General features: G+C 51.6%; 8 protein-coding genes across 8 annotated transcripts, besides 1 other annotated feature; 3 read left to right on the forward strand and 5 right to left on the reverse strand.

Moving 5' to 3' along the window:
• Nucleotides 1–20823: part of a sequence feature (contig 1.55 1613..492661(-1)) that runs on past both edges of the window.
• On the forward strand, nt 831–2612 carry ANIA_03287 (uncharacterized protein; the record flags this gene model as incomplete). The annotated part of the gene is made up of 2 exons (XM_655799.1): nt 831–1330; nt 1424–2612. The coding sequence occupies 2 exons, from the start codon at nt 831–833 to the stop codon at nt 2610–2612; spliced, it is 1689 nt and encodes a 562-aa protein (XP_660891.1).
• Nucleotides 2896–4663, reverse strand: ANIA_03286 (DUF3176 domain-containing protein; the record flags this gene model as incomplete). Its single annotated transcript, XM_655798.1, has 2 exons — nt 2896–4001; nt 4051–4663. 2 exons carry the CDS (start codon nt 4661–4663, stop codon nt 2896–2898), a joined length of 1719 nt encoding a protein of 572 aa, XP_660890.1.
• On the forward strand, nt 6615–8006 carry ANIA_03285 (uncharacterized protein; the record flags this gene model as incomplete). The annotated part of the gene is made up of 3 exons (XM_655797.2): nt 6615–6914; nt 7022–7769; nt 7834–8006. The coding sequence occupies 3 exons, from the start codon at nt 6615–6617 to the stop codon at nt 8004–8006; spliced, it is 1221 nt and encodes a 406-aa protein (XP_660889.2).
• Nucleotides 8576–9776, reverse strand: ANIA_03284 (uncharacterized protein; the record flags this gene model as incomplete). The annotated part of the gene is made up of 3 exons (XM_050612501.1): nt 8576–8926; nt 8980–9319; nt 9394–9776. The coding sequence occupies 3 exons, from the start codon at nt 9774–9776 to the stop codon at nt 8576–8578; spliced, it is 1074 nt and encodes a 357-aa protein (XP_050468416.1).
• Nucleotides 12459–13469, reverse strand: ANIA_03283 (5'-methylthioadenosine/S-adenosylhomocysteine nucleosidase family protein; the record flags this gene model as incomplete). Its single annotated transcript, XM_655795.1, has 2 exons — nt 12459–13272; nt 13462–13469. The coding sequence occupies 2 exons, from the start codon at nt 13467–13469 to the stop codon at nt 12459–12461; spliced, it is 822 nt and encodes a 273-aa protein (XP_660887.1).
• On the forward strand, nt 15222–16604 carry ANIA_03282 (uncharacterized protein; the record flags this gene model as incomplete). The annotated part of the gene is made up of 3 exons (XM_655794.1): nt 15222–15296; nt 15347–15906; nt 16325–16604. The coding sequence occupies 3 exons, from the start codon at nt 15222–15224 to the stop codon at nt 16602–16604; spliced, it is 915 nt and encodes a 304-aa protein (XP_660886.1).
• Nucleotides 16807–18862, reverse strand: ANIA_03281 (protein CYP567D1; the record flags this gene model as incomplete). The annotated part of the gene is made up of 10 exons (XM_050612502.1): nt 16807–16966; nt 17045–17205; nt 17266–17530; nt 17585–17695; nt 17754–17922; nt 17987–18019; nt 18092–18454; nt 18512–18581; nt 18636–18758; nt 18797–18862. The coding sequence occupies 10 exons, from the start codon at nt 18860–18862 to the stop codon at nt 16807–16809; spliced, it is 1521 nt and encodes a 506-aa protein (XP_050468417.1).
• Nucleotides 19260–20751, reverse strand: ANIA_03280 (Zn(II)2Cys6 transcription factor domain-containing protein; the record flags this gene model as incomplete). Its single annotated transcript, XM_050612503.1, has 3 exons — nt 19260–20013; nt 20088–20530; nt 20620–20751. 3 exons carry the CDS (start codon nt 20749–20751, stop codon nt 19260–19262), a joined length of 1329 nt encoding a protein of 442 aa, XP_050468418.1.

The raw sequence follows: 20823 nt of genomic DNA on the forward strand, positions 1-20823 counted from the left end.
CAGTCGGTTGAAAGTCGATGGGATATTGGAAGTCGGAGATTGGCGGAGATTAGGAGTCGATATTCAGTGGAAAATTGTAGTCGATGGTAATCAATGAAAATTAAATGGGTAGCCGGTGGAGGAAAAGTCAATGGGCGCGACGGAAGGTCCAGATGCCACACGCCGACACAGCATGTGCAGTGGCTGAGTCAAAAGCCACAGCTGCGCCCCAAATTTGGCTGTGGTTACTCTTAAAAGAGCGATGGAAAAAATCAGGCAGGTGTTACAGCCAATCATAATTATTTATTTACCCTACCAATCACGATAGTCCACCTGGCACTCAGTGGAAATTTGGAGGCTAGTTCCAGCCGAAGGATGAACGGCGTCTAAGCCGATCACTCTGATCACCCAGTCGTGCGACCCTCACCCCCACCGCTCACCCACTCACCCTCCCCAACTCACCTTGCTCACCCAGATCGCGCGACTTCAGGGCGGCAATGCTCACCTACTAGAACGGGAAGGGCAATGGTCTTGGCGTCCGTAGATTTTTAATAGGTAGGGTTATGCATCTCCATCTCCAGTCGCTACCCCTCGCATGCTCTATGACGTTCATCGTTAAGACAGTAAGTAGATTTATCAATCGAGGCAATGCAATCCGGGTCTGCGATGATTGGTTTTCCCCGCATTCTTGTTGTGGTGTCCCGGCGACGATCGCCAGAGTCTTGGGCGGCAGATATAAACCATATAAACGATTTCAGTAAAACATACATAGCCAAACACCTCATTCTGTTCAATTGCTTGATCTAAATCATCGTATTCTAGCTTATATCTTGTGCTTCCGCGTCATCAGAATGGAGATATCTGAAAAAGAATCAAACCATCCTAGTCCTACCCCTGACACCTCGCACAATGACACCCAGCTCGGCACGAAAGAGGATATCGCCAGCTCTGATGGTGCACATCTGCAGCGCCACCTCAACTACCGGCAGGTGCAGATCATGGCCATGGGAGGATCCATCGGCACCGCCTTGTTCGTCAACATTGGCGGCGGTCTCGCAAAGGGCGGTCCCTTGTCCCTACTCCTAGGCTTCACCATATACTCCCTGATCCTCTCCTGCGTCAACAACTGCATCGCCGAGATGACCGTTCTCCATCCCGCGCCGGGCGGTTTTATTCGCATGGCCGGGATATGGGTCGACGACGCCTTTGGCTTCATGGCGGGCTGGAACTTCTTCCTCTACGAAGCGCTAACGATACCGTTCGAGATCACCGCATTGTCCATGACGCTCTCGTTCTGGAGAGACGATATTCCCGCCGGAGCAGTGGCGGCTGTCTGCATTGTATCTTATTCGTATGGTTCTTTGCCTTTCAGTGGGCGTTTCCAATTCCCATTATTCCTCAACTGTCCATTCGCAAGGGTCAGAACTAAGTGATGTCTGTCTAGTTGCTTAAGCGTCTTCGCCGTCAAAGTCTACGGTGAAGCAGAGTTCTGGGGCTCCGGCGGCAAGATGCTGCTCATATCGATTCTGTTCGCATTCACATTTGTGGCCATGGTAGGCGGGAATCCGCAGCACGACGCCTTTGGATTCCGGCATTGGAGAGACCCCGGGCCTATGGCTGAGTACCTGAGCGCAGGCAATCTCGGCCGCTTTGAGGGGTTCCTGGGATCATTATGGATGGCCAGCTTCACGACTGTTGGGCCGGAGTACGTCACCCTGATCGCAGCGGAGACAAAGCACCCGCGCACATACGTGAAGAAAGCATTTCAGACCGTCTTCTGGCGTTTCCTGCTCTTCTTCATCATGGCCGCCGTCAGTGTGGGCATTCTCGTGCCATACGACGATCCTGCTCTGATCGCAAACTTTGTCACCAACACCGCCGATGGCAGCAAATCCGGCTCCTCCCCGTTCATAATCGCCATGGGGAATCTACAGATCTCGGGATTGCCGCATGTGATGAACGCGCTACTCGTCACGACCATCTTCTCTGCGGGAAATACGTACATGTACTGCGCCAGCCGCAGCCCCTACGCCTTGTCATTAGAAGGCCGCGCGCCCCGGATCCTCTCGAAATGCACCGGACAAGGCGTGCCCATCTATTGCGTCCTGGTGACGATCTGCTTCCCGCTCCTCTCCCTCCTGCAACTCGGCGACGCCTCGAGCCAGGTCCTTACCTGGCTCACGAACATCCTTACCGCTGGAGGCCTGATCAATTACTTTACCATGGCCGTCACGTACGTCTTCTTCTACCGCGCTTGCAAGGCACAGGGCGTCGATCGTACGGCCTTCCCTTACTACGGGCGCTTCCAACCATATGCGGCGTGGGCTGGGGTCGTCGGTGAAGGACTCATCATTCTATTTTTTGGGTACGGCAGTTTCTGCCCCTGGGATGTCTCGAGTTTCTTTACAAACTATACGATGGTGATCTTCGCTTTTATGACATTTAGCTACTGGAAGGTCGTCAAGCGGACCAAGATGGTGAAACCGCTTGAAGCGGATTTGGTCTGGGAGAGGCCGATTGTGGATTCTTACGAGAGATCCACGCTAGAAAAGCCACGGGGCTTCTGGAGGGAGATGGGGGAGTGGGTTAGGGGCGTCAGAAACAAAGCTGATGGACACGGGCAGGAATACTGATTGGTATTTCCCGTTTGAGCTCTAGATCTAGCCAGATCAGAACCTCACTTGGAGTAGATATGTTCACCAAATAGGAGGGATGAGCACAATCAGATGTACAGGATTCTTGCCGATGGATAGGCGAGTACAGTGCATTGGCTGGTTTTGGATTTCTATTTTCTTGTTTCCATAAGGAAAGCCATAAGCTCCCGTCTGTGCTAGCGTATTGGGTATAAGATTATAATAATATGAGAACAATTACTTGTTAAGAAGCATAATGGCGTGCACCCCTCGAGTGTCCATCCTACTGCAGCCGCACCTGGGTCTTCTCCGCTGCCTCCTGGAGCTCAATAAGATCTTTTCCCCCTGCATCGGCCCGTAACAGGCCGGATGGCTCGTCAACCTGACAGGCCAGCACTGCCAGCGAGGACGATTTCCATAGCGGGACCCTTTTGCTCTTCCTGTTGCTCAGGACGGTCAGGATGGCGAACAAGACGGCCAGCGCCTCCGTCACAATTGGCACAACAAAATACCCCCATCGGATTGCCACAAACGGGACAATCTCGACCCTATCACCCGTTGCTGAAAGCATATTAGGACCATTCCGCAGGTAATCTGTCATGGCTGTGGCCATGTGTTCGAACCGCTCGGGAATGTTGGTGTCCCCTCCAAGGGCAGCAGCAAAGCCGATATCCGTGTTTTCAAAGTTGCCATCGACCCACTCGGTCACAAAGGTCGAAGACTCGAAAAAATTCCCTAGTGCCAAAAGGTTGGCATAGTCTAATCCTAGCTCTGGAATGGTGTCGGTGCCGTTAACAGTTGTCTCGTTCGTGGCGATCCTGCCGAATTGGTTGTTCATGGACTGGACATTTCTCCAAGGATTCCTGCCATCGAGGCCGAAATCGACCTCTCGAACTTCCCCAAAGGAAAAGTCGCTACCGTTGGCCTTGGCAGAGTTATACTGGTACGCCGTGAGGAAGAGCGAGCACTCAGTGATGTTGATGCCCAGCGATTCCAAGCCTGAGGAACGGTAGATGCCGAAGCGGGCGAGTTCCGGGAACGTCTCCGGCAGGTCAGATATTCCTAAATAGTCTAACAGGGACGTGGCATTCATGTAGTAGTTCGTACCGGAGGCAGTAAAGACATACTGGTACGATAGGCCCAATCCGCCAGGTGTGGTCATGTTGCACTGTCCTCCGACGCCCTCTCGCTCGCTGCAGGTGGCAGTGCGCAGAGTCTCCTGCGTGACGTTTTGACAGGAGCTCTTGAACCCGAGCGAGACATATGAATCTGGCCATCTACAGGCCCCTGGACAGCTGAATTTCGTGGCCGTGGTGATCCCGTAAAGACCCTGTACGATGGCGGACTGCATTCCGGGATCCTGTGGGATGCTTTCTGAGAATCCGTCAGCTGGTGATGCTCATAATCTGAGTACTGATTAGCAATAAGGATGTCTTACCAACACGAGCAGTCGCCATTCCTGGTCCAAGATTCCGGCTGTAGTCGTGCGCGTATCCAAACATGGCGCTGACGTCGCTCTCCACAAGCTGCCGCTGCTCAAGGAGGACAACCTGCTGCGCGAAGGGGGAGAAGGTAAGCCGCAGGATGGTAATGACCGCGCCGATGGTCGCCAGATTCCACTTGACATTTGTAAGGAGCAGGATAGACCCCCATACGCCGCGACTAGCCCCATCGAACGTCTCGAGGTGGGAAAGTCGTTTCGGTCGGTCCTTGAAATAGAGCCACTTGAGCTGCGCGATGAACGAGCTGACTCCATGCATCAGCGCTGTCGTATATGCGGTTGTAAGGATGGAGATGGTTGCGCTAAGAGAAACGCGCGCGTTCCAGTCTGACAGGGGCTTTCCATCCATGGCAATGAAAATACCGACAATGGAGAACAGGAGGCCCATAGCCAGAAGAGAGCTGGCAGCTTCAAACAGCCATTCTTGAGGGGAGTATACCGGGTGGCGCTTGTACTCGAGTTTTGAATTCTGGGCCTGCTCTGAGTCTGCCTCAGAGGCCTTGGAATCCTCGTGTGGGTGGATTTTAGGGTCACTTTCGTCTGCGGCCATGGTGGGAGTTCGAGCCTCTCGCTGTGAACCTGCGTTTGGAATATTTTTTCGAGGGCTGACCGACAGAATCGAAGAGAGAAAGGGCGAGGTGCAAGGTGTGAGGTTTTCCTTCCTCCCGCTGGCGCGATTTTAGCCCAACTCCCAGCCCTCGACACCTATATTCTGCACGAATTTCTGGGCTCAAAGAGAACCGTCCAGTAAGCGCCTAGGAAAGGGCTCTCATGTGGGACTGGCTAGGGTCCAGCTCCCTCCCTCCAAACTTGGTCCGTCCTCGAGGCCCATGTGGATCGGCATCTCCGGGTATGACTATCTGGGGTTACATGTCTAAATTGCGATGGTTTACTAGCCTAGCCAGGTGCTTACGTGCATTGCTTATCTGAAATTATGGTAGACGCAAGACACGAATAGAAAGAGCACTAAATGTTTATCGGTGTCGGTCAGCAACAGAGTGAAAAGGGGCTATAGCCCTGCCGCTGGCCGGCTTCAGAAATGTCGCTTGTGCAGTACAGATCCCAGGGCTTTAGATCTTACTGAGCGACCAACAGTACGATATCCTACCGGCGGATAATGTATCCAGATATAAACGGCCGGGGCGGACCGTAGTTATAAGCAACATGAGTCTTAGCAGTTGATCAGGCTGAGGAAAGAGACGATCATGGTGAGAACTCCACGTCGCCATCTAGTGTTCTCTCTTAACAATTTACCTGGTCCAGTGATGCTTGCGGCTGAGGCAATGAAGAAAGGGTTCTGGCGGGAGCGCTGGGCAGTGCTGGGCAGTCGTCTCGTATTCCCCCACCCAGCCCCCACAACACCAGGGCCCTGATGCAGTAGCCCTTGTAAGACGTCTGCTTTGAGTATGCTTACTCTGGAGTATCTCCGTCTTTCCAAGTAGCGCCAAGTACGCCAGGCCTATTGGAGCCGAGATGTGCAAGTAACGCAACTCTCCGAGCTGACAAATACACAAGGGTTCATTTAGGTGTCAGTTGCCGGGTAGCGGGTCATGAGAAACTGGGAAGGATATCTTTGGGAGTACCTGCGTCGTCCTCATGGGTATGCAGCCTTACCGTTGCTGGTGAAATGATAGGGCATTGGCTGACAGCCGTGGATCCCCTTGAGCCTTGTGGCGCTTCTACCGTGACTCTTGACTATGCGGCAATCTTCAGGGGACGACATTCAAAATTTCGTGCCTTATCGATTTTTACCTGTCAACATTAGGTGCCTAGTGCTTCAATGTCCAGCGTTTAGAGACGGGGCTGTCCAAGGTATGTCTCCTGCGGAGAGTGCAGGTTTTAGTGGGGGCCAAAAAAAAGGAAAAAAGAAAGAAAAAATTAAGCAGGAGCCGTTGGCACCGTTATCTTAACAATGATAAAGGCTTGACCCTTATGACTGAACTCACATCAGGTTATCGGAATAATACACCGGCCCAATGAATAGCAGAGAAATGGTCTCTCAGAGGTCTGTGGGCTGGGGAGCCTCCGAAGACAGGACTAAACATGATGGCTATGGTGGCTGGCTGGGTTACGAGCCGTCCTGCATTAGCGCCTGACACGGCTGAACTCTACATGAGATAGCCTTCATCTATTGGCTGCCGATTCATCTGCAGTCGTTGGGCATGCATTACAAGTACACACCCTCTGAGTGATTTCCAGAGGCTCCTGCGTGGAGAGCGTCCACTCTGACGGTCCGAAAGGGCTTGGCTTTATCCTAATGGGCCAGGAGTAAGCTAAACATCCCTCACTTGAACACATGGTTGACTCAGCCTGGTTTATTTTGGTGCTAACTCTTTTATAGAGTAAGGCCAAGGCTGAGGGAAGGAAAAACCCCGGATATAAGCCGTCATTCCCGGCGTCGGATCTCTGGAAGGATAAGCTGTTATGGTAAGGTTTTCGCAATAGGACCATTATCAAGCTTCGCAACTGCCAGAGAAGGACGGGAAGTTTCTGATTGAATCATGTTGCTTGGATGGCACTCCCTCGTGCTGTATGCGCTGTACGCGCTGTTTTACCTACAACGAGCCGCGGCACTTCCCCAGGGCACGACAACATCCGAAGTCACAAGTGTAGCATCCCCCCAACCTACAGCGGGGAATTCCACCGTAGCAGGGGAAAGAAGATGTGATTTTGACTCGATCAACGACTTCTTCAGCTATGCCACCGAGAACGGATTGAACATCACGGTGGAGGTGCAGAACTGCCAGAATCTGTGCCTGCTTACGTATGGAGTCGGCAACCCAGATCTCTCAGGAATTGGCGTAAGTCACCTATTATTCTCATTATGATCAGGTTTGCCTCAGGAAAAGACTGGACCTGCTGATGGGGTAATTGCCGTCTCCAGATGATGTACGCATACAGTATCCAGACCGCGTTCACGATTCTCCTCGGCCCCGTCTACCGACTCCTCTACCTGGCCTTCGCCCAAGCCAGCGTCTTCATCCGTGACGCCAAAGACATCCAGCTCAACTTCTTCTCCTCCAATGGGTTTTTCATTGGCTCGTCTGCGCTGGCTTCACTCGCCCATCTATCCCAGAACCCGTCGACCTTCGAGGTGGCCGAGATTCAAGCCATGGCGTTCCTGCAGGTCAACAGCGTCCTAGTCACTTTCTTCTGTATGGTCGTCGCGCAGCCGATGTCGCGCTGGGGTGCGCGAGTGCTCCTCTACATTGTCGTCTTTGTTCTCATCATCGTCACCCTGGGGGAGAGCCATCTTAATTCCGACAGCAAAGAGAACTGGCGCCTCGCCTCGGATGGCTGCGCGCACAGCTCGTCGGACTACAGCGTCATTAACCCCGTTCCTTACCCATCTTGGGCTGTCGCTGTCTTTGCAGTCGCGGGAACAGTTGCGTTCTGGCTGCAGTCGTTGAAGGAAAGATTCCAGGCAGACAAGCTGCACAAAACCATGTTTCGAATCCTCATGCTGTTCTGGGTGCTACTAATCGCCTTGCTGACTGCAGGCATGGTGGTTGGTTTGACGATGATGTGGCGGCAACGCCGGCACTTGAAGAGTCTTGCGAGGGACCAGTTCGAGGATGACGAATGGGGATTCGGGCAGATTGCTGCTTTGACGATCTGGGCACCAATACCGGTCGAGTTGCTTCATATCCTCAATGGTGAGTTCACCGTCGCGTGCTATTTACTGAAGTTCTTGAACTGGCCCTAATGATTTTGCTGCAGACTTGGCTCAGAGAAGGTCGTCAAGATGGAGTCGCTGGAATCAAACCATCAGCGCCTTTTTCTCTCCTAAGGCACAGAAGCAGGACGTGCAGTCTTCGCCTACTTCTGACTCGCAACCTGAAATGAAGGTGCAGGGTGGGAATGGAAGAATTGTCGAGGTTGCCGATAGGTAGGCTGGCTATCGTCATGGCTTAGCGGCCTGTGTATCTTCGACGCCCGGGAGTCTGGATAACGAACAGCCTTACAACGATGTTTGGACTGTCATTTCTGACGGAGCATCAAGGCTTAAAGTACACCTTTGCGCGTTTTAGTCGTGCTGGATACCCCTTCTCCCTGTCAGGCTCGTCTGATTCGATGTCCACAGACTTTGGTTTCTCTCAGTTGATTTCCTGTTTTATCTAGATGGGTCCAGGACAACAGCAAGAAGCTGACTGTCTCACGTAGTTGGCCAATAATTGGGACTAGGAATGTTGCTAGCTATATGTGGACTTGATGACCAGTCTACGCCACACCTCCAAAGGCCGGTGAGGATATCCAAGGTATGGCCGGCAGTGCGATGATCTGTGTTCATATATGGTATACCGTAGCGTCTTGATCCGGTAAAACAAATAAACAAGCTTCGAGGCAACTAGGCATGATATTTATTTATATTATGAACTAGATCAAATACCAAGGCTCATTCTGTGCACCTTAGGAAAGCGGAAACACTAATTACTGCTCATGGTCTCGGGGTAATTCCAGCCTACTGGGGCACATACATCTCCCTCAGCATGGAATCAATAAACTCTCTCTGCTCCTCTAACCATCTCCTCTTTTTCTCTACATCGAACGGCTTATGAGCCGCGTCCCTGTTCCTCTCTTCCTTCCGCTGAGCCCTCACCCGCTCCTCCAGCACATCAAGCCTGTACTCGAAGTACTGTGGGAACAGCTCTTCCAAGTTACTGATTCCACGGACTCCCACGAGGATTGACTCATCGCGCACGAGTGGATCTTTGGGCCGGAAGGGCGTCACCATAGAGATCCTTTCGCGGCCACCAAGGGCTTTGAGCGCTTGATGGTGCAGGTACCGACCCTGCATGACGACTGCATACCCCTGTGCCGATCAGCAATGCATCACTGATTATCTATAGATAAAGGATTTGGTACCATAGCAGGCCCTCGGACTTTCTTGATCTCGCCACTCGGCAGGTTGATCGCCGTTTCCCCGCCAACCATCCCCGTGCAATCCGAGAGCATGGTTACGCAGACGAAGGGGAAGCTGTCGTAGTGCCATGCAAAGGCTGGGACATTGTCATCGTCACTAGAATTGCTAACAACCGGTCCATCGGCGATGGCAGAGCCCGGCTCGATAGGATCGTCCTTGGCGGCAATATTGATGTTCGCGATCTCGTAGTCGAATACCGGGACAAGATCGATTCCCGCAATCTCGGATACTTTAGAAAGCACCTCGGGCGACTTCCACACGTCATATATGAAGGGGGCTCGTCTGGATGGTTCTATTAGCATGCCGACCTCCAGCGCTTACCGTAACATAAAGGCCAAAAGAACGGAGTAACCTACGCATGTCCCATCCCTCGAATCATATTGGTACAGAAGCTGCTCGCATACTGGCAGTTCTGTAGCACGGACTCACTAAAAATCTCAGCCCTCATCTGCTTAATTGCTTCCTCGGTGAAAAGACGGAATGGCTCGGAAATGGCGTTTGGTGATATGCCGGCGCCTTCAAGACCAAGTTCGGCCATTGTGTGAATCTTGGCCGGAGGTTCGTAGACCAGGTGCTCGGTTGGGCTGAAGGAACGCCTCTGCGTGAGTGTGGCATTCTCAATGATGGATCTAGGGATCTTCTTTGTGGGTCGAGTGGCTATCTTGGTTGTTGGGCCGACCACCGCTGGTGCCGCAGTGGTGGAGGTAGTGGTAGGGGCAAGAAGGGCTGCTGGGGCCATTTTGGTTAGATGTTATGAGTCGATGTGCTAGACTGGAGAAGTGTTAGCTTGTTTGCAGTTTGGCTGTCGTTTGGCCGTTGTTGCTTGTCCACGGCTGGATCTGAAGGTGTACTTATATTAAATCTGCCTTGATATCTACAGTTTGTGTAGTGTTATCTATTACCGCGGGGAGGCGACGCATGAGTCCAGCTGATCTCGGATGCAATACAACGCCCGTCCTATTTGTTTCTATCATGGTCTGAGGGGGTCGAGCCTATGACGTGAATGATAGGAACTATGAATAGATCTAGATTCCCGACATGGCCAGAATCCATGCTGCGTTGACGCCACTCGGGATCTCTATCGCAAACTATAGCGCAGCGAATCATGGACGTACTCAGGCTTCGGGTCTCGCGATCAGCTACCGAGCCGAAATCTGAAGCAAGTTGAATTGATAAGATCCCTCGGAATGAGAAGCCTAGTGCGCGGAAGATGTACCTGGTCTTTACCGAATCAAGACCGATTTCCCGGATGAGGCCGCTGTTACTTTCGTAGCCATTTCAAGAGACACCAGACAGGGAGCCGTACATACCCGCTGTGAAACTACCTTAGCAGACGTTGCAAAGTCATATCAGATGTATGACATGCATGAATTATTCCTCATTCTACCCTAGTTCCGCTACTATTTGCTACTACCACCGGCAAACTGGGACGCGATAGGTGTTCTACCTCTCAGGCTGAGGTTCACGCCTCTCTCCGCCGGAAAGAAAATTGTGTAAAGGCGGTTATATACGATTTCATTCTTGCCTCGCCCGCACTTCCACATATTCAGGGGTCTTTGAAGGTTAGACCGGTGAAGTTTTCCGATGAGGCGGGTGTGGAAGGGCGTGAGTGAGGGTTTGCTTTCGTGATGGCATTCAAAAGCGAAACGCACTGTTGGTTCCAATCTTGGAAGCATATCCCTTACAGGGTTTCCTGACAAATTGGAGGCGTGCAGCCGTTTCCTGAAGCTGGTAGCGTCGCGGCACTGCCTGTCAGACAACCGCAAAATCGTTTATCTCCATCAAACCTTGCCGTTGGCCAAGATTAGACCCCCGTTACGGCGGCCTTCATCAGTAGGGTAAAACTAACCGATCTCACGATTATCCAAGCCTTGCTCACGTTTCCCTTTAGTGGCAATCAAACGCTTGCCGTTGGTGCAGGTAGCCGGAAGACCCCTCAATTGCGTCCCGTCTCTATCCTCTGCCAGAATCGAGTTCCCTGGTAGATTCCTTTCACCTCTGTCTAATGCCTGCACTGAACGAACTTTGAATTTTTAGTTAGGGTACGTAGAGTATGCGGCAAGGATAGCCCGTCCGAGGACGAATAACCCATGCTCTTGGTTCCTAACCATATATCCATACCATTCGATGCTGGTCAAGAGAGCATTGTAACTCTCCTGCTCTATGCTATATACCGAAAAGGCCAACGCGCATTCTACGCTACCAAGCTAAACCAAACCTAAAATTTATATAATGTCCATGTTGTTCACTGACTGGGTTTGCGTATCACTAATACTCGAAAGTCGGTGCCAGCATTCTTCCTATGACGTCGCAAGCGTTGATGATGTCTCTCCCTGTGTGGATACCCGGGTTCAGGCAATTACTGATCATTATGTGCAGTATGATCTGCTCAGCGAGTTCGCGAATATTGAAGTTCGTTTGGTGGATGGCAATACTGCCGCATTTGGTATGCAGCAAAAAGGGTGCAATGCAAGCTGTATCCTGGACAAGATATAAACATAAAAAATGATATCCTTTTCGGATGGTCAAGGATTTTGCCTGCAGGCATGATACTTTGATCTGAGTTAAAAAGTATCTGGAGGAGGTAGTGACCTGGAAATAAGAGCTAGAGAGAAAGTCTGCAGACGAGATATAAAAATCTACCAAGATATAGAAATATCATGTAATGCTAATCCTGGGTACCAGTGCACGATAAGACTACTGGCTGCATAACGTCATGTGATATAGCAGCCTGGTCTCTCTGACCTGAGGATCTGACCCTCAATGTGTAAGTGAAACAAAAGCATTTATCGCCAGCAGGATAGAGTCAATGATTAAGGACATCCGCTCCATAGTAGGTTAGTAGGCTACGCTCGTGTAGTTGATACAGTTCAATCTGCCCTTCTCCCTTTAAATTGCATGTGCTTTCCACAAAAAATACCAATAGCCCTTCTTCAGCACAGGGAATGCATGACTAGACCTTGACATGACGCGAGTTATACATCACGGTCAAGCCAAAACTCGTGATGGATCGGGTTGGGGACGGGTCTAAGTCTACAACCTGTACGGATTTTGGGTAACCTGCGGGCTTGCAAACAGTACAAACACGCTGTATGAACCAAGTGTTCAGGCGATCAGCATCTTTTATGCAAAAGATATTGTCTACTAGGGAGATATGTGCAAAATGGGTTCTTGGCGGCTTGCCGTGGGTTACCCAAAAACCCGTACCCTGACCCTCGACCTGACCCTCAGGTTAGGGTTTTGTCATGGTCTATGCGTGATGAGTAGGACAAGGATAATTAGTTCTACACTAATTACGAATTTACAGCCTGTTGTAATATTGATAAATGATGGCCTTGTCCAGCATGCCTTCCATATTGTATTTTTTGTTATCCTCTATTAGTTGTACAATACCATTCAACCAGGACACCGGCAGCCAAGATCACTTTGAAGGAAACCCCACAGCCAACGGCTGATCTTCAACCTCTTGCATCGGGATGACCCATAATAGCTCTTTCGCGTATGCCGCAGCTGTCGCAGCTGCATATCCCTGCCACGCATCGTTCTTACGGGAGTCTGCATAGTCTGCGATTCCGCGGATAACAAGGGAGGGGAAATTATCCAGCAGCCCGGCAGCCTCCATCTCGAAACACAGGATTCCAGACTGGCGCGCGAGGTGGTCGCGGATTCTACTGTCTTTGATAACCTGGTTTCCGGACGCAATGAGGCCATAGTGGATATGGGGGCTGGTGGGTGTCTTCTCGTGTCGCAGGGTACGGGGCAGAAGTTGAGTTACGTCGCAGGCACTGCAGGCCTTGTCCGATGGAATGGGATGGCGGTAGTCAGAGCGGAAGAGGCGATCTTGATACGGGGGTCTTAGAGTCGCAGCAAGAAGGGGGTACTTGGTCTCTATCTCAGACAAGAGACACTGGATCCGGTTGCCGGTTACTAGGTGGATAGCTTGAAGCTTCGAGAGAGCAGTCAGGAGAATGCGGGGTGGCTTGTTGAGCATCCCAGTCTTCTCCAAGGTGCATTCTTGCATGGTCCCGGGGAAGCCGTATTGCACGACGCCGCCATGGTCCTTGCTCGGTTTGGCGACCACCACATCGCCTAGTCTGATATCCGCCTGGCTCGGGACTCCGCCCCCGATGCCAGCCATGAGGCTGAAGCGGATGGATGGGAAGATTGTCAGCATCTGAGTCGCGACCGTCACGGCAGGCACGGGGCCTATAACACCAGTTGGTAGGGTTAAGAACCTGAAAGCATTATATTTTTCTAGGGCAGTCATTCAAAGATATAGGATGTAGTAAGTATAGAGGAGGTACTAGAAACTATTCTGCATGGTAGAAGGCTGGCTGGCATAAAAAGCAATATAAAGCTTGCTAAAGGCCCTATCTGGGTTATTGTAACAGAGCCTGAGCTAGGTGGGCGCGGTCTAGACAGACCAGGCCATGGAGTCTGATCGTAGGGACCTTCTGGCCCAGTTGGGAGATGCTTGGCTGGACACTCTCTTCAGTATATAGCTCTATTCCTGCAGCAGCAAAGCTGATTTCAATGTTCTGTATAGTAGAAATACTCTAATAGGTGCGGGTAGGCTCCTATAGTTAATGTTAGGCTTATTAATATCATGTTTGTCTAGGCATGACCTTTATTCGATAAGGCTCTATACACATGTTTTAGCAGACCAAAGAGCTAATATCTAGTTGATTTAAATATCAAGCATGCAAACAAATACTATACCATTATTCTTGCAGAGCTCTCAAATTGACGTGTTAAATAGGTATATGGCTAGTCAAGATAAGCAATAAATATCAGTTAACTGTACAAGAACCAGTTACAAGAAGCAACAGCTTGCGAGAACTATGCCCACAACGAATACCTCTCCAATAAGTCGTATCGATTATGTAACTCCACATTCCACTAAGGACACGATTACCGGCCTTTTGCCTTTTTGGGTCGTCAGGCCATCTTGTTCAACTTCTTGCATGCTGCCGAGGCTAATGCCAGTAAAAAAGAGACGCTTACTGACCAGGGCGCCCGCTTCGCGACAGGTTCAAGGCCAGGTTTCAGACACTTTTCCCCACCCCGGTGAGCTGATACTCCAGCACTATTGCTTCTGGTCGGAACTATCTTCCTTGGATCCGGCGCCTCCCTTATTCTCCTCCGTGAATGGTCGACACAGTGTAGTAAGTTCCGTCCACACGTGGAATGCCTGGCGTGCAGGTTCCAGCAATAGGAAGCTCATCCCTTTGCGGGGAGGTGGCGATGGCGTTGTGAGAGGAACTCTGAAAGGCATGCCAGCTTTGCAGGAACGTTGAGGTATACTGCGGAATCACCGTACGCGGCAATCCTCTTCACCTAGGTTCTTCGATCTCCATATCTTATTCGAACTTCTGCAGCTGCTTTGTGGCCTGCACGGACGGGATTGGCACACGGGCCGGAAGGAATACCGCACGCTATGCAACGGCTCATACTAGGTAAAGCCAGAGTATGACTCTTTGCTGGGCACCGAGCCTTCCTGAATATTCCATACCCTTGTCGATTGGCCGGCTCACCCGGCCAGATAAGCTAAGATCTGGGTGTGTCTGGTCGTTTGCGGGTGATCGGACAAAACGCGATCAACATCGCGAAAAACACCTCCGAGGGATAGTTTAAAGTAAAATTAATTGCATGGTGACTTCATCTCCAGATCCCTGCATTCTTCATGAAGCTACTCTGGCTAGTGAGGAGCGACCCAGCCGGCGCTGACATAACCTCGACGCTCGGCGAGCGAATACGGTACTATTGTTCAATGTACTTCTATGTGCCGATAGAGCTGATGGACAGCCCGATTTCGATGAAGCATGAGATTATAAATGGTGCACCGGCCAAGGCCGCCTTCTTGCAACGCTGAGAAGATGTTATCTTCTCATCGATCAAATCCCCCTGTCGCCGAGACTTTGTCTCAGCTAGTGAACACGAGGCTGCCGGGATTTTTGGCCAATACATCGCTGGGGCCTCATACCTGATCGTCGGCGGCAGCGGCGGCCTCGCGCAGTCAACTGCACGTTGGCTGGTTAGCCGTGGAGCAAAAAATCTTGTCCTTGTATCCAGGAGCGCTGGAACAAGTGGCATAGTAGCTGCACTTGCTGTAGAGCTCATTGAGGCTGGGTGTCGGCGAGTGTTGCCCATTAGCTGCGATGTCGCGAATGCAGAAGACCTGAACATGGCAATTGATAAATGTGCCGAGGAAGGTCTGCCACCAATACGGGGCGTTATTCACGCGGCTTTTGTCCTTCGAGTAAGTATAAAGCTCAGCATTGTGTTGTAGATCCTTTCTAACGTGCTCAGGATGCCCTTGTGGAGAAAATGACCCTTGAGGACTGGAAGTCCACCATTGAAAGCAAGGTCGCCGGTACCTGGAATCTCCAGAACCAGTTCAATTTGCAGGGCGACCTCGATTTCTTCGTCCTCTTTTCCTCAATCAACGGGGTGCTTGGATACGCCAGTCAGGCAGCATATTCCGCCGCAGGCGCGTACGAAGACGCTCTCTGTCACTGGCGTGTCAACCACTGCAACCTGCCCGCTGTCTCCATCGACTTGTCTGTCGTTAATGCAGTTGGCTACGTCGCCGAAGCAGGAGCATCCGAGTCCCTTCGCCGTTCACTCCTAAAAGCCGGCCGCAGAGCCATCGAGGAAGACGACGTCCTAACCGCACTCGAGTCCGCGATTCTATCCCCATTTGACCCACAATTCATCGTCGGGGGAATCAATACCGGCCCGGGCGAGCACTGGAATATCGACGGTGATCTCGGGCGGGACATGCGCCTCCTCCCAGTAAAATACCGACCTCCTGTCACGGGATCAGATCAAGACCAAGACGAAGGATCCGGCGAGTCTCTGTACTCTCTGTGAGCTATACCCGGATTATGATGAGGCCAGGCGCCTTCAGTTCACTAAAGATCATGTCGACCTTTGTCGATTGATAATTGTTGTCCAGGATGAACATGTCCGACTTTTACACAAGTCAGTGAAAGACTTTTGATACGAATATATCATGTTGAGCCTCGTGTCACGTGCCACGTGATCTGTATGGCATGATCTCTGGCCCCTGGCCTGATCCCTCGAGGAGTTGTACATTGAAGAAGTGACAACTATCGTTATCAAGATAGAGAATCAATCGTCTTATGGCATCCTATCCTTAGTAGGCTACGTTCGTGTAGTTGATGCAGCTTCCTTCTACCCTTTCCCCTTTGAGCATTCATAACAACTTTCTTGTTGGGGAAAGCCTTGGTTGTGATAAGCTAAGAACTAATGCCGATATGGCAGCTTTCACCTACACTCTGCCCACCGCCGCAGGCCTACCGATCTGGGGAATCATTATCGTCTGGAAAAGTATCCCTTCGCAGCCAGCACAGCTGGCCAAAAGATGGAAGGCCCCTACAGACCGCATCCCCTGAAACGGACATTCGATGCGAAGTCCCCCATTCCAGATCTCAACCAACAAGAGGATACCGCTCTTGGTGTAGAGGTATCGGTTGAAGCCGCAATACCAAGGAAATCATTCAAGGCTTTGCGTTTCCGCATGTTTTTCATATTACGATGGTAAATACAAGAAACTTATTGATGCCAACGTTTGGAGAGGCGGGCATGCACAAGTAGAACAGGAAAAGTCTACTTCATATGCCACTGACTTCTTGCTTAATACAAATATGACACCTAACCAAGCACCTGGGAAAATTCCCTAGTCTCCTCCGGCGGCACAGTTACCCAGAGTGGAGACCTCCAAGTCTACCTGGTCGGTCGATTCGCTATGGCCTCGCCTGGCGGAAACGAACCTTTAGCTCTGGCTTCGACCACATAACATGTAGAGAACTCTCCGACTCCCAATCCATTGACTTGTTGACCAACTCCATATCGTACGTCCAAATCAGTCGGGCGAGAATGAGATTGATCTCCATATAAGCCACGCTGTGCGATCATTGATTAGCGCCTTCGCTGTAAAAGGAGGCGATCGATGGCCCTGCGGAGGTGGCTGCCATAACTTACTTTCGCCCTAGACAGGCTCGAGGGCCAAGGGAAAACGGCTGACTGGCCTCCTTGATATCGGCACAGTCTGGGTCGATCCACCGCTCGGGTTTGAAGGTGTGGGGGTCATGGAAGTTAGCTTCATCGTGGGTCACTGTCCACGCACTTGTGTAGACCTCGGCCTGTAGCGCATATAGATTATCAGCGCCATGTGGCCTGTTTGTCGGGGAAAAACTACCTACACCGGCGGGGATCCAGATCCCATCGATCGAGGCCCCGGGAGATATCCGAGGGAAGCCTTGGGAGCCTGGAGGGTAGATACGAAGTCCCTCGCTGATGACAGCTTGCAGGTAAGGCAGATTCTGCGCCGTGGCGCAGGTAATCTCCTCGTAGGTGTTGAACTGGCCGCGGATCTCTGCTTTCAATTTCTGGTACACGGCGTCGTCGCGAAGGAGATAAAATGTTGTTGCGGCAAGGAAGGTGGCTACTGTCTCTCCACCAGCGATCCTATTTTCCGGAATTAGAGACTGGGGATACATACAACGGATATGATATGCTCACACTAGGGTAGACGCGTGGGCAGTGAGCTCTTCCCGGCTCATCTCGTTGGACTCTACCTTGCCAATGAGGTTGGCCATGAAGTCCTTGCGGGGGGAGGATGAACGAATGCGCCTAGCCAGGATGTAAATGACCACCATTTCAATTCTTAGGCTTGGATGGAAAGACTCACTGAGCCACCTTGTTTCTTGTGTATCCAGTATGCTTTTTGCGGATGCTGTCCAGAAACGGCGAGAGCAGCTTGGCTATCAGAGCAACAACGGGGAAATGTCGGAAGTTGTCTGCCACAGTAATAAAATACAAATGATCTTCAATCAATGAGGACCAAAAGTGGGGTTTTCCTATAAAAATGAATATTAGAAGGGTCGCCGGGGGTGCACCGAGGGGTGAATGTCGACATCATACCGTCTTCGATAGAGTGGAAGGATTCGCCAAAGGCTGTTGAAAGAATAGATAATTAGACTCCACGAGTGACCTTTTGGAAGAGCAGTGAAAAGGCCGGGGGTATACCAAGTTCTCCGAGGATATCGAATGCCACCATTTCGTACCACTTGGTCATGTTCAACCCCCCGGCATTTAGCTCAGGCTCACCCATCCGGGATACAAAACGATCGACGCATTGGCTAACAATGACCTCTTGGTCTCCCAGAGAACGGAGAGAAAACGCAGGCGAGAGAGACTTTTTCATTCGCGTGTGCTTTTCCGGGTCGCGCTCACTTCCGATGCACAGGGAGCCAAAGCCTGCGCCGTAGATCTCGTAGAACTTGCTCTTAATCAAGGGAGGTTTCCCGGTGGCACGATGACCGTAGATGTCTTTCCAAGATGCGACGCTGGCAAAAGACAGCTCATTCGGCGATACCCGGAAAACGGGACCTGATCGGTTAGACGCGTGGGAAAGAAGAAAATGGTGGACAGGCCATGGCCACATACCATATCGGCGGTGTTGTTCGTCAATTGCTCGGTGAAAACGACCACCCATGGAATGGTAGATCCTCCATGCCTGGGATTTGGTGAAAACGGAACATGGGGACATCTATGAAGAGAGCAGACATACCATTGACGCGCGAGCCAGCAAGGGACCCGGAAAAGCTGCTAGGGGATGAAAGTAAATGTTATACAGGATTCGCGTGCTAACATAGACCAGTGTCTGGAGTTCCGACCCATTAGGATGCCGCTTCTTTTTCTATGAACGGGGAGGCAGAAGGTGAGGGTTACCAGGACAAACACCACTTCGAAGATGCCCAGCAAGCTGCTTGGTTCGTCAACCCAGCTCGCCGACATTTTGTGCAGGGTGATCTGGCGCAAAGGGCAGTATCGGCGGAGCTCTTCGACGGCTGGCTGACGGGAAACGGTTTTCGAGATATATACCTGCCCACTTTCAAGTTTACTGGCGTATCGTGCTTGGCAGAGATAGCCCAGTTTGGCATTATTTTCGCTTAAATAGGCAACTCCCGAGAGAGACACGCACCCGTAAACCCGTGGACGTTCGCTCTCTCACCACGACTCGTTCTTGTTTTTTATTACTTCTAAACAACAAGAAACTGCAATCGAAAAAGGCGGAACCACGAGTTAAAGTTCAGATATATATCCCAGCAATAGTGAACCTACTAAAGAAATATCTGGCCAGAGCACGCATGGCCCGCTATCATTTACAATGCATAGCCCTACATTTCGTAGCTTACACGCTTCTCCCAACATCCGCGGCCGCTGGCCTCTTCGGATCGACCCGCAATTCTGTGACGAGAGGGCAGACAGAGGTGAGCTTCCGAAACAAGTCCTTGATATGTTGCTCAACGCGCGCCATTCTTGCCTGCTGGTGCGCGCGGCGGGTGAGGGAGCCGATCGTCTTCATGCAGGCGAGGAAGCTTTCCAATTCCGACAGCCGCCTCGTCACCAGCACCCCCATCATGACCTCGTAGTCTCCACCCTCGATCTCGTATTCTCCCAGGGCCAAAGGCTGCTTCTCCATCGTGGCTGCGGGCACGGGCGGTGCCCCGGGACCGTTCGCTTCCCTCTGTGCGATGAAAGCATCAATCACCTCCCCGCAGAGAATGGCTAATCGCTCAAGCACCATGGTGAGCACCATCATGTTCTCCGACTTTTCTCGGCAGGGGTTACATTTGATCATGCGCTTGCACAGGAAGAGCACTTCCTGGTAGATCGAAAGAATGGAGTCGAGACCCTGCTCGCCGGGGCTCCCTTCATGATGGGGCGACTCTAATTCGTCCAGGAGGAAGACGGCCGAGTTAAGGCATGAGCAAGAAGATTGCTCGTCCATAGCAGTCCCCGGAAGCGCCTCATTCGATCGGATTGTGGTCACTGTTGGGGCAAGAATATGGGTCAACGGTGGAGTCGGAAGTAGATCAGGGGGGGTGAGATCATGGGCGACGGGCGGCGGGGGCTGCTGTGCAGTATTTTCCGGCCCAGTGTAACTGTCGGCCATCAGTATTTTATTTCTGGAGCACGGTCGTAGAACAAACAAGCGCGCGGTGTTAATATACCATACCCAGCAATAAAGGAACCGGGTGGGACGTGTGGACCCCCCGCCATTGGGTAGTCGGAGTCCGGCATAAAGGTACCATCTCTCCCTGGAGACCAACTGAGGCAACTGGACCAAGTGGAAAATTCCTTCAGCATCGGATCCAGGACCGAGTCTGGGTCACCTTGGACCTGGTGCATTGCCTTGTCGAGCCCGGCATAATTCTCGTCTACGCCATGCGGTTTCATCGTCAACCGGGACGGCTGCACGGCAGCTGCGGCTGCGTCCCTCGCGGGAGATCGACCGGCCGCTCCGCCAGGTTCCGGGCAGGTCTCATTCTCCTCGTCGGGTTTTGAAGAGCTGGGCGCTTGCTTCCTCTTGCATTTCCGCGTGGGGACATGGGTATAGCTGCACGGGAGAGAAAGAGTCTTGCACCGCGAACATCCCGCTCTTCGGCCGCTGCAGCGGATCTGTTTGCTACGTTTCAAGGACCCTGATTAGCTGTTTTAAACATGGGCTGGAAATGCATTAAAGTCTCTAAGCATTTGAGGCCACGTACCTTTTTTACCCTGCAATTGTCGCAGGCCGAGTGCTGAGGTTTGTTGGTAGCGGTGTTACCCACAACCCCTGACTCACGCTTGAGGAACTCCGCGGTCTTCTTCTCGGGGAGGTAGCGCAGCGTTCCAAACATGGCGGGATCGAATCGACAGAGGTCGTCTAACTGGGAGTGGCTGAACTGTCAACGCGCACTGTCTGTCTTATA

This window comes from Aspergillus nidulans, chromosome VI (assembly GCF_000011425.1).
Source record: "Aspergillus nidulans FGSC A4 chromosome VI".
Taxonomy (NCBI): Eukaryota; Fungi; Ascomycota; class Eurotiomycetes; order Eurotiales; family Aspergillaceae; genus Aspergillus; species Aspergillus nidulans.